General features: G+C 50.0%; 1 protein-coding gene across 1 annotated transcript; it reads right to left on the bottom strand.

Moving 5' to 3' along the window:
- Nucleotides 1-401: 401 nt before the first annotated feature.
- On the bottom strand, nucleotides 402-4,496 carry TEDC2 (tubulin epsilon and delta complex 2). The gene is made up of 5 exons (XM_062503570.1): nucleotides 4,422-4,496; nucleotides 3,978-4,086; nucleotides 3,662-3,763; nucleotides 3,059-3,270; nucleotides 402-824 (listed from the first exon to the last, which is right to left on the bottom strand). The coding sequence occupies exons 1-5, from the start codon at nucleotides 4,440-4,442 to the stop codon at nucleotides 681-683; spliced, it is 588 nt and encodes a 195-aa protein (XP_062359554.1). The 5' UTR covers nucleotides 4,443-4,496; the 3' UTR covers nucleotides 402-680.
- Nucleotides 4,497-13,043: the final 8,547 nt, after the last annotated feature.

Raw genomic sequence — 13,043 nt, 5'->3', positions numbered from 1 at the left:
AGACAGCCTTGGAAGAAAAGCCAAAATAAGAGTCTCCAAAGCCCTGAAGGGGCTTCACAGAACCTCAGCCAAAAAGGTCAGGAAAGTGATACAGAACAATAGAATCATAGACTGGTTTGGGGTGGAAGGGATCTTAAACTCATCGCACGCCACCTCTGCCCTGGGCAGGGACACCTTCCACTGTCCCAGGGTGCTCCAAGCACCAACCTGGCTTCAGACACTGCCAGGGATCCAGGGGCAGCCACAGCTTCTCTGGGCATCCTGTGCCAGGGCCTGCCCACCCTCCCAGGGAACAATTCCTCCCCACTATCCCATCCATTCCTGCCTTCTGGCACTGGCAAACCATTCCCCCTTGTCCTGTTCCTCCAGGCCCCTGTGCCAAGTCCCTCTCCAGCTCTCCTGGAGCCCCTTTAGGGCTCTGAGCCTCCTTTAGGAAGGGGCTTTAAGGTAGTTTTCTCTTCTTGGGGCTGAACAGCCCTAGATCTCCCAGCCTGGCTCCAGAGCAGAGAGGCTCCAGGCCTCCTGATACAAAAGGAAATGAAAAAAACAAAACAAAACAAGACAAAACAACCCCCTGGAATTCAGCTGAATGAACAGGCAGAGTAACAAAGTTCATAGAAAAGATTTATTTCTTAGAGCTGTCTTTGGCTCCGTGCAGGACTAGCAGGAGGCTCCCCAGCTCAGTCCAGCAGCTCGTCTCTCACCAGCACAGGGAAGTGCCGGCCCCCCTCACAGAGCTGGGTGTGGATGGCCCGGAACAGCCCTGCAGAGCCCTCCAGGAATGGTCTGCCCTCCAGGACAGGCAGCAGCTCTGTCATCATCACCTGGGCAGGAACAAAGGACACACTGTGACCAGAGTCAGCAGCACTCCAGTATTCCTTGAAGTGGCTGCATAACAAATGAAATCTAATCAGAGCAGTATGACTAATAACAGGCTAACCGATTGATGGATACTTTCTTTTGTCATATTTAATAAAGACAGAGTGGATAATTTTCTGCTCATGAGCTACCTGAGCAGCCACCCAGCATTTCCAGAGCAGTGAGACAAGTGGCAGTGCTTCTGCTCTGCTGCACGGAAGGCCCAGTACTCGGGTGAGATCAGCTTCCTTCAAGAAACTGAGCTGGTGTTGGTTCAGGAGCCACACAGTGAAGTGCTCACTCACCCAAGGGTAAGTTCAACCTTTCACTCAGGACTGTTCCCATCACCTCCCAGTTATGCCAGAGGTGCAAGTGGCCAACTCCAGCCTGAACACGCTACAGGGACTGCTCAATATCCAACATTCCTTGGCCTGGCTGCTGCTCTGTTAAGCCTGTGCTGGCATCTCAGCCCATGCTGTCAAACAATCCAGTGCAGCATCAGTATCAGCTCTGGGATTAGTACTGACTGACAACTCAAGCACAAGCCCACTTCAATCACTGGACAAAAGCTGGTCTTTGGTGCCCCACTCTTGAATTAATGCTCAGACATTTCACCTGATATTTTAATTTTTTTTTTCTTTTTTTTTAATCTGGCATGAGGTTATGAAATCTGAGCAGCCTGCACATCAAAACCCACCCAGCCTGCTGCACAATCTGCCTGCCCAGGAGAGAAGACAACTTCAAGTGTCAGCCACATCCATGCCAGAGCTCCAGGAGTGTTTGGACAATGCTCTCAGGCATAGGGTGGGATTCTTGGGCTGTTTGTGCAGGGCCAGGAGTTGGACTTCTGATCCTTGTGGGTCTCTGCCAACTCAAGTTAGTCTGTGATTCCATTATTGTTCCCTGGTGGATACAGAGGAAGACCCAAATAGAATAGATCACAGGGTATCTGCAGGAGGTTCCCTCTCCTGTTCTACACAAGACTGTGCAGGGACAGGGGAGCAGCACACAGCTGCTCATCTCTGGGAAGTCTCTTTCTATACACATGAAAGCTACCTAGGGGGAAAGTTGGCACATGAAGGAGTGCTGCACTGCTCCACTTCCATCCACCTGCTCTGCTCCTGATACCTAAGAATAAACAGATCTTCACCATCAAAGACAGACTAAGTATTACCAGGAATTTCTATGATACTTGGCATTCCTCCATGGAAAGGCAGTGGACAGGCTTGGCCCAGAAATAAGTACATCCTTTTCTGGGGTATTTATTTTGTTCCATGTCTACTCACTTCACCTATCCCAAGAATCTTACTTATCCTGCACACTCTCCTCAGAGCTGCTTCAGACCCTCAGGGCTCACCTGGGTTCACCAGGGCTCACCTCAGGGTACATGTGCAGAAGAAACTGAGTCAGCCAACAGAGCAGCAGAAATCAGGCTTTGATCACCACTTCATTTTGGGTGGATAAAAGAAAAAAACAACCCTTCATAATCCATAATTTAGGATTATAATGCTGAAATCCCATTTGAAGTCAGGTAGCAATCTGTCTTCAGCCACAGGGTTGCAGACAGTTATTATTAATGCCTCCCTGGCTTACAAAAAATTACTTTTCCAAAGCCTCCATCATTCAGGCCAATGGCAAAGAATAGGTCAAAGAAGTAGATTTAATTTCACAGATCTTCTCTGCCCTTTGCTGCTGTCTGAGAAGAACAAGTAATCCCTGTGTGGCAAACTCTCTGCTCAGGCTACTGAAGAAGCTGACACCTCCTACCCTGTTCTTACAGTCTCAGAATGGTAAAAACAAGATTAGCATCACTGTGGTTAGATATTTAAAAGGAAAGCAACAGAGAACAGAGGAGTTCACCAGCTGGAAGTCACACCAGAGGGAATGAGGGAGTGGGTGCCCTAATAAGGCTGTAAAGTCCTGACAAAAGGGGCATTACCAACAGCATCCTCCACCGCCAAATTATTTCAGAATAGGTAAATAAAATCTTTTCAGGAGAGGGTCAGGCATGTAATGGCCTCTGCTCTGGCCCTAACAACAACAACAACAACAACAACAACAACAACAAAAGTCCCCTTCACCAACAAGGAGAACAAGGCATAAACACAGAAACATCACTGAGGGAACTTGCTGTGCTGCTGCTGCCCACAATTGTCCTTTTCTTTCCCTTTCTTCTCGGGAGCACTGACACTTCTCTCACCTTTTGTAAGGCAATCTCTTGGTGCAGCATTGACACTTGCAGTTTCAAGGCAAACAGGTCCCTCAGCTCCTGGAGACTGGAGTAACAGAGGAGAGGCACAGCCAGCATGTCTGCACTGTCACGTGTCTGTCCCCTGGCAGGGACACAGGCTGGGGAGCAACTCCCCACATCTCCAGTGCAGTCTGGGCACAGCCTCAGCTGGGACTCCAGAGCTGCCAGGGTACAAGAAAAGGCAGGAGACAAAAACATACAAGTTAAATCTGTACTTGCAGACTTTATGATCTACTTACTGTTCCCAGAAACTAATGAGTGAAGACACTGTATTAATCAGGGTAAGCTCTTCACACATGGCACACCCTAAGCTGTGGCCTGCACTGTGCCCTTCCCAGCCCTCTTGAACTGTAACTACAGTTCAAAGCTCCAAGTCTCTCCTAAACACAGAGGGGTGGCACACAGGTACCACAGATTTGTTTGCCACCAGAGAATTAAGTGCTCTATTACCATAAAGATAATCAGGAGAAAATCAGCCTCGGTCCAGTGTCCTGCACACAGATGGCAAAGGGCCATGTTCATACCTGACCACAGACACAGGGACTGTCTCACCTGCTCGCAGCAACTGCAGCTTCTGCAGGCACTGGGACACTGTGGTTTGCAAACCCTCCAAGGTCAGAAGGCTTTCATACTCTCCTTGCAGAGTGAGAGGGTCTACAAGAGAAACAAAGAAAAGGTATGAGCACAGGAACCTTCGTCCCCAAACAGCTTCCAGAGTAGCCTTGGGTTCACTAGTCTTCATTTCAGGCAGAGAATGTTCCCGTCCCTCATGTCCAGCATAGGCCAAGAACACAAAACACATGGAACTGGAGCCCAAATCATCCCTATTCCACATACTGTCCTCCCACTGCCTTTTCTTCCTCCTCACCTGCAGGCTCAGCTTCCACATACTGCCTCAGATGGGAGGGGACATCCTGGAGGCCCCTTAATTCCTCCTCAATCTCTGCAGGACTGGGGGTCAGCTTCGGGGAGCAAAACTGAAACAGCAGCAGCTTAAGGAAGGTTCCACAGCACCAGCTCTGTGTAGCATCCCAAGCCCCAGGCCAGGCCAGCTGGGATCAGGGCAGAGGGGACCAGACTGGGAAGCAGCACTGCAGGGGGAAGGTGAGGACATCACAGCACAGCTGTGTAGGGCATGCTTGCCTTGTGGTCACATTTGGCTGGATCAGAAGTTTTTTAAGTGCTCAACAGCTGTATTCTGAAAAAAACCCACAGAGACCCAACTGGAAATGCTGTTATGCAAGGCATAACTCTCTTCAGCTGGTAGCTCACTGCAGAGCAATTGCACCCTGTGCCTGCTAGGAAAGGATACAGTTGTCTGGATCCTCTCCATAAAACGGGTCCTTGCAGCTGCTGCATCTGGGCTTGTTTGGCACAGACGACATCTCTCCCATGCCCTGAAATTCCAAAGGGGCAGGAAGTGGAAGTTACACTCCTTTGTACAAGACAGTGCTCATGCTGAGCTGTGACAAAGCAGTGTGGCATATCAGTGCTTTAATTACAAGTGTCTCCCTTCCCCCTCTCTCCTCACAGGTTATTTACCAGCCATTCCAAATTAATTCCCACGGCTGTTATCAGATCAAGAAGGACAACCTGCAGAAAGCATCAGACACTGCAGAACACCTGTTACTCTCTCCTCTTGTTTTGAGGGGAAGGATCAGAAGACAGACAGCACATTTCCATAAACAGAATGTGAACTTACAGCACATCCCTCATTCTGTTATATTGTCCTGCCTGTGTTTACACCCCACAGAAAACAACAAATCTTCCCTTCCTTTCTTAGGAGTAAGTCATTTGCACTTCTGTACATTTATTCTGTTAGTATAAGTGTACAAAAAAAAAAAAAAGAGCTGACAGGGCAAACTCTCACCCCAATTACTTCATATTCCAAACTTTCTCAAGATTCTTCTTTAATAATTTTTTGAGGGGGGAAAAAAGTGGTATGTTCGGCAAGCAGAATGTCAGCAGCATGTCAGGGATGCAAGACAGAGGTTGAAGGACAGTATCATGAGGAAGCTGACCAGGACTTCACACCAGAGTCCACCAATTGATAAAGCATTGCACAAATAACAGCACTACCAGAGAGTTGCATTTCACTCACAGAGTTCAACACCCTCATGGATGCACAGTCCCCATAATATCCTTTCCTTAAGGACTGTCTCCCAAAACTTGCCGCAGTAAGTGAGAGCCATCAGGAGGAAGCTTAAAATAGTTCTGCAGTGCCTGACTAACTCGAGTGTGCATGTGTCTTCTCTCTAGCCTAATGGGTCTTTTAAATCATGTTAGAATCTGCAGATTTCAGAAATACATTATGCAAAGAAGTGGCAAGGTTAATGGAACAGGAAAGAACAGAAGTTCCCAGGCAAGATGCAAACCCTCTACAAGGGATCTTTAGTGCAAAGGTTATTCTCAATCTGTTACTGAGTTGAAAGCAATAGTGAGAAGCATAAAATTACACCAAAGTGATTAGTATGCTGAAAGGCTCAATTTAGAAGTGAAAATTAAGGGTATAAAGTCATTATAACTCACAGAAGGGCAACTAGCAAACTGCTTTCTGATAAATGACAGTTTCCAAAAGGAGGAGGAATTCTTGAGGGCAGCACAAGGGCTACAGTTAGATTTAAGAAAGGGTTTATGCTTAATATCTGAACAAAGCACATAGTAAGCAAAGAGCTGAATTACGGCAAGATTTCTCAAAGGAAATGTGGGAAACCCTTCCAGAAGACTGGAGAATGGACTAGAGCATGCAAACCCCAACCACCTGTACCATCCCTGCAGTAACATCCCTGTAGCTGGCTCTGTGTAAGAGTTCAGCAGCACCAACCAGCCTCAAACACACACAGTTGTGGTGCTTTTAGGCTGCAAAGGCAGGGCAGGGATGGTTTGGGAGACTCTCATTGGACAGTGTATCCAGACACCCATCCTAGGGGGTATCCTGCCTTCAACAGGTGTATGGCACCAGCAGAGACTTCTGCTGCACCCTTAAACCCACGATTAAAGCATTCCAGGAACTTCACGACTCAGTGATTAACACTAATTTGCACACGGAAAACAAAAGTGGCGCTAGTGGATACCATAACAGGAGAACACATCCTCAGCAGCAGCCTTGCAGTACAGGAGCTCTTCCTGCTCCCAGGTCAGGCCCCATGTCCTGTGGGGTCACTGCCTCCCTGGGGCATATGGAACAGCCACAGCAGAGCCCTCCTCACAGCCCTGAAGCTGAGGGTAGTTCTGGACTGAACTGGTCAGACTGGTCTTACCTGGAGTTCCTGGAATAGGCTTTCCTGTAGAGAAGGGGGAGCTTCAGCTGGCAACTGTAAAACAGGAGAAGGATCAATCCTGGCAGCTGGAAAGCAATGAACTGAGCCTTGTCTTCCAACAGAGAGAATAGTGTTTTGTCAAAATCTGAAATTAATTTAGCTGCAATAGGAGATGTCAGCAGCTCTGGAGATTAGCTCCACCACCGTCTTCAGACTGTGCTCAAGGAAGGAAGATTAGGTTGCTCATTTTACTCCACAGGCATCATGGAGCTGAGCTGGGAGAGCTCCTGCATTCTGCCACCAACCAGAGATTCATCCAGGGTGGGCAGCTGGGAGCAGAGCCATGGCACAGCAAAGTACAGACATGGAAACACCGCCTTCAGGGAAGCTGCTCTGCCATACCCTGTTACCCTGCCTGAGCAGGACAAGGCAGCTTTGCTCAGCACCATATCACACCCAAAGAAATAGGAAAGAGACATTCCAAATTCCACTGGGAATATGATTCTTAACCATGAAGCAGAATAATCCCTAAACTGTTATTACAAAAACAGGAGGGTTGGCAGATGTTAGTCATGTGTAGATTAGGAATGCAAGGCCACAGCTGGGAATTTAAGTAAATGTTTGAATCCAGACCCCTGTTCCCAAGGCAACTGTCACTAAAGTGTCCTGGGGCCCTTCCAATGCCAGTGAAAAGGGATCATTTCCTCCCTGCACAAACACAAGAGTTATGTTGCGGCAGCTGAGAGAAATACTCCTCACAACTTTCCGGGGACATCAGATTGGGCTTTGATATTCTTTTAAAGCAAAAGAGGAAAGAAATTACTTAAACAAGACAGACTGGCATGAACGCAAAGCCAATTGTCCAAGTATTATTTTGCCACTTTTCCACAGAGAATCTCAGTAACATTCCCTTCATAATCCTTCCTGCACCAAACCCTTGAAACAACTACACCCTAGTCAGTGCTGATTTGCAAGTTACATGGGCAGTATGTTACAGGTTAACAGGGACAGTATTAAACCCAGATGCCATCACTCCAAAGAGCACCAAGCACATGCTTTAGCAAGAGAAAATTCATGCATTATGTATTATCACTGTGTAAAAAACAGAATAAATTAAAAAATCAATATGCTATAACAGAGTACACTCAGAGGAAAGCTAAGGCTCAAGAAAGCTCTACAGAGACAGCTTTCCAAAACACTCACAGGGGACTTTGAAACATCAAAAGTCTTAATTGAAAGGCTTTCAAAGTCCCAGCCATCCAAAAATAAGCCCTTAAAATGAAAACACTTACTCAACCACAATAAAGGCTTTTAAACTGTATAGGATCCTTCCTCTTGAGAGGGATGTGAGGAGGATGAAGCCAGGCTGGGACACCCAGAGCAGCCACAGCCAGTAGGATCTGTACATGTGCCTGTGAGTGTGGAGCAAAACAGGAGATGTGCCCACCTCCCACACTTACCCCTTTTCCTGCAGGGTGCCTGTCCCTGGTGAGGTGCTCCTTCCCCATGCACCTGCAATATCCTCCTTTTTGCTGGACTCTCCCAGGAAACTACAACTTTTCTTCCTTGCATCAAGTAACTGCTTGCCAGCAGCTATGGAATTATTTCCTGCAGCTGAATCCCCTCCAGAAAAGCTTTGCTGCTCATTTGGGGCAGATTCAGACAAGCCAGGTGTCTCCTGGGCTTCAGCTGCAGCACAGGCATCAGTTGCTGTCCTATGACTCCTTCCTTGTTTGGAAGTAATTCCTTTTGAGGAAGTCTTCCCAGCTGTCTTGGGGCCTTGAGAAACACATCTGGCTGGGACTTTCCTTTGCTGTTTCTTCACATCTGGGTCAGTCCTGTAAGGGGCTCTTAACTGGTATGGAAAGGGCTTCTTCAACAAGGACTTTTTGCTTCCAACCCTCACCTTCCTGCACTCAAGAACATCCTTTACAGGTACAGGTGCCTGGTGCTCTTCAGTTTTCTTGGGTGCATGTGCTTCACGTGCCCATTTCTGTCCTGTAGCTCCCTGAGCCTCTAATGGAGTTTTCAAGATGCTTTTCCTGACTTTCAGTGCCTTCTCTAAGGCCCTGTTCAGCAGTTCCAGCTCCTCTAGCTCCTTGGGTGAAGGCCTGTCTTCTGCAAGAAGAGAAAACATGTCAGTGTCAATGGATGTTCCCCATTTGACTCTTCACTAGCTTGCTCTTCCAAGTGGCACAGAAGGAAACAAAACCGAACAAATGGTGCACGGGGTATTTTTTTAGCACTGGGAACAGACACTGCACAGAGGATGCAAGCAGGATTGCCAGAAGCTTTGAAGACCCAGGATGGATGTGAGCCACAGGAAGACAGTTCTCCTGAGTCAACCTCAACAAACGACATTCCCACACTTGGGTCAGGCCCACAGTCACTTTATTGCCAGCCTTGGCTAACGAGACACGACTCCCAGCTAACCCCAAGGAGGAGAGCGGGAGGAAAACGGCAGAGGGAATACGTAGGTGAATGCAGAGCACCGGAATGACTCCTAACACCGAACTGCCCCGGGGCTTGTGTGACATAAAGGGGGCACCGGCGCCAGGGAAGAGCTTACCGCGTTCAGTGCTGGAGCCTAGCTGTGGCTGTGGCCGCTCCTCTTCTTCATCATCCCTGGAGGCAACAAATAGCGACGGGGCCAGCGTAGCCGCACCAGAACGGGACCAGCACTCCCGGTCCGTGGGGCCTTGGACACGGCTGCGGGACCAGAGGCCGGGCCTCCCTCCTCCCTCATGGCCGCCCAGGGATGGAGGGGCCCGGGAGAGGGTGCCGGGCGGGTCACCCCACACCCGGGTCCGCACTCACCAGCGCCACAGGAGCGCCCGGCTCCGCGCCGCTCGCCGCTCCAGCTCCCGCCGCCTCTCCGCGCCCTCGCCCAGCGCCGCCCTCAGCGCCGCCGCCGCCCTGCAAGGCCCAGCGCGGTCAGCACCCCGCGGGACCCGGCCCGGCCCTTCCCCGCCTCCCTGCCCCTCACCTTCGGCCGCGGCCCGCAGGTAACATCAGCCTGGCCGCTCCCCGCCGCTCCTCCCGCCGGCCCCGCGCTCGCTACGGCCCTGCCAGGACCTGCGGGCGGGGCGTGTCCCGCGCGGCGCAGGCGGGAGCGGCCCCGGCCTGAGGGGTTCGGGCTGGCGCGGGGGTCCCGCTCGGCCGCAGCCCGGAGGGTGCCGGGTACGGGGGTCGCTGTGCAGGCGGGATAGTGCCGGGGATCCCCCGCTGAGCCCGGGGAACCCGCTTTTTCCTCCGCTGCCTGCAGCACTTCCCTCTTTTTCCTACCCCCTCTGAGAGGGCTCCGGAGCCGCGGGCCCGTCCCACAGCCCGAGGTACCCGGCCTCTCCTGGGGTGAGGACACAAAGGGGATTCGTTCCCCTCAGCCTTGGCAGTGGAGAGCCCCCGGCCCCGCACAGGCCCGCAGCCGGAGCTGGAAGCGGGACCAGCCCGGTTCCCCTGGCGGAACCTCCTTCAGCCCAGCGGACACAGCGCACGGCAAGCTGCTGCCGCCGCCCCTGGTTTGCATCAGCATAAAACAAAATTTATGGGTGTTGTTTAGTTTTTATTTTCGTTTGTTTGTTTGTTTGTTTGTTTGTTTTATGGAGAGGGGACTCTGCCTTGCCCTGCGGCTGTGGGAGCTGCCGGGTTGGTGCCGCGGACTCCCAGTGCTGCTGGATCCCGTCAGGATCAGCTCTTGCTGCGGAGCAGTGCAGTTCTCCAGAAGAGCCCGTAGCTGGCACTCCGCACTGTCTATTCAGGCAGCTGAGGAGCAGAAATCCAGTCCTCCCCCTTGCACAGCAGAATGAAAGTTAACAAAAAGTTAGAAAGTAGGAAAGTGGTTCTTTGCTTTCAATGGCTGAATCTGAGGTTGAGATGCTTGTGATTCTCTGCAGCTATGTGAACACAGACTTTAGAAGTTGAGAATTCCAGGTGATTAATGGAGACAGGACTTTAAAACGCCTTATAAACCACTACACAGTATCAGAAAAATCATCACACATCGTGGGTTTCCATATTCACGGAGTCAACGTTCTTCCAATTGTAATTTGCACTTTTGACACCGACGAAGAATGGTTTCTCTCTCTGTGGACTTTGCAACAGTATCTGGCAAATGGGCTGGCCCCTTCCTGCCCTGAATCTTGTAAAGAAGTGTGAGTTCACTCTCAGAACACTGTGAACAGTTACGCTTCTGAGGCATGAGCCAAGGTAGAGCCCAGCCATTTATCCCTGGGCTCAGCAGAGCTGGTGGGGATATCAGACAGGGGATATCAGAAAATAGTTTAATCAACAAAGTCACCAGCTGCAATGCTGTGAGACCCTGGGAAGCACAGCAGCAGGACAAGAAGAGCTTATTTTTAGACAGCTGCTTCTCTATAATCATGAAATGTCCTGAATCAGAAGGAACCCACAGGGATCATCCAGTCCAGCCCCTATCCCTACACAGACACCCCAACAATCCCACCCTGTGCATCCCTGGCAGTGCTGTCCAAACACTCCTGGAGCTCTGGCAGCCTCGGGGCCGTGCCCATTCCCTGGGGAACCTGGGCAGTGCCAGCACCTTCTGGGGAAGAACATTTCCCTGATATCCAACCTAAACCTACCCTAGCACAGCTCCAGCCCTTCTTTCGAGTCTTGTCCCTGGTCACAGAGAGCAGAGATCAGAGCTGGGCCTCAGAATGAAGATTCAGCCCCCACTGAGCTCTGCCCTCAGTCTCCTCCAGGTTGAAAAAACCCAGTACCCTCAGCCACTCCACACACATCTCCAGTTCCCTCGAGACCCTTCATCACCCCCGTGTCCCTCCTTTGCTCTCCAATAAGTTTAGATCCTTTTGATACTGTGGTGCCCAAAGCTGTGCCCTGGGTAGGTGAATACCTGCAGGCTGGGACTGGCCAGGAGATGGAGCCCTGGACCCCTGGAGCTTCTAGCATGACCTGGTGTCCCAGGGGGAGCACAGCCTGGGCCTTGAGAGTGATACCTCTCCTCAGGCCCCTGCATGCTATCGGCATTTAAGTATTAAAAACAGCTAAAAAAGGGATCAGGCTGCTGTAATCCGGGAAAGTCACTTGAGGCATGAAGGCTGCTGGAGCAGCACTTCTGATATGGCTACCTTTTGCATCAAGTCTCTGTGGTTTGGCAGTGCTAAAAATGATCCCCACACCCCAAAGATCTCTTTGTACAGGAGATTAATCAGGTGTATGCCCCTCCCGAGACTCTGGCTTTGTGCAGGCAGTAGAATTCCTCCCAACGGACAGGAAAGCTTTAATGCAGGCATTTTGCTGTTAAGCTGCACCTTGCTGGGAAAAAGGACAGATGACTATCTGCATGCTGGTTTAAAGATTTAGGTGAAGCAAGGGCTGCTGCCATCTCAAAATCAGGAGGGGCAGCGTGGTGGTGAGGGCAAGGCTTTACCTCACCCCTTCCAGCTGCAGTGAGTACTGATTAAACCTTGGGTGAAACCATGGCAGAGATGCTGGGGTGAGATGATAATTGGCAGGTGAAGAGCAAAAACTTCCTGACAGATAAAAACACTCCTCTGCTGAGGGTCAGAGCTTAAACCTGCTGACACTGGACATTGCAGCCCAGCTGTTCTCACTCCCCTCAGCACCTCCATGATGGGCTCCTGCTGCCTCCCCTTCTGAGGAGCCTTGCAACAGGGCAGCTGCTGGGTAAATCAGTTCCTGTGTTCTCTTGTGGGTGGTTGGGTTTTCTGTGGATCATCTGAAAAAGCCAGTTGAGGAAAAAGTCCCAGGTGTGTGTATCTGACTCTTTTCACTGAGAGTAGCTTGTGCTGGAATGGGTAAATGCAGCGAAGAGCTGTATTCTGTTCATGTAGCAACAGTACAGACCTGATGTGGCACAGCTGGCATAGGAGACATTTGTGCCAGGGCCTGGATTTTAAGCCAGCAGAGTCTGAACTGTGTTTCTGCTTCAATGACATTGCTTGCTGGGAAAATGCTGAGTACCTCACCCTGGCACACATACTAAGTAACATTTTTGACTGGTGCAAAGGTTTAGTTACAAAAGACAGGTTAAAATACTTGTGTGATGTACAAGGGACTGCTGCTTGTACACAGCTGTAGCACCAGTTGGTTTTGGGCCTGAAGTCATGAGAATCTTGCACAGGTGAGATGTAATGGAAGTTACATTGTCAGCGGTCATTCACTGCTCAGGCTGACAGGAGCCAGGTGATATTCCACAATCCATAATTGTATTTTCCTGAGAGCCCAACTCTCAAATACCTGTCAGCTAATAGAAATAATTGTCCAGGCATTGGGATCTCCTGCTGGGTGCCTAAAGCTCTCTGAAAGCTATGCCCATAACCCACAGTGGTAGGATTCCCTGGGTAAAATTCAAGTAGGCATCACTTAGCAATAAGAAGAGAAAAAAATTAAACCAGGCAATAGATGCATCACTAATACACTTCCCCACATTTTCTATATTATTGCTATATTATATTCTGTAAGCTGTGCTCCTCTTGTATGCTGCCCATGGGGATCAGTGCTGTTTGCTGAACTGACACAGGAAAATCCTTCCTATGTACACAGGCATGTTGTGGTTTAACCCCAGCCAGCAACTCAGCCCCATTCACCCTTCCCGAGTGGGATGGGGGAGAGCACTGTAAAAGTGAGAGAACTCATGCGTTGAGATAAAGACAGTTTAACAGGGAAATCAA

This window comes from Cinclus cinclus, chromosome 16 (assembly GCF_963662255.1).
Source record: "Cinclus cinclus chromosome 16, bCinCin1.1, whole genome shotgun sequence".
Lineage (NCBI taxonomy): Eukaryota > Metazoa > Chordata > Aves > Passeriformes > Cinclidae > Cinclus > Cinclus cinclus.
Note: the sequence above shows the minus strand (reverse complement) of the source record. Positions and strands in the feature narration are given on the sequence as shown.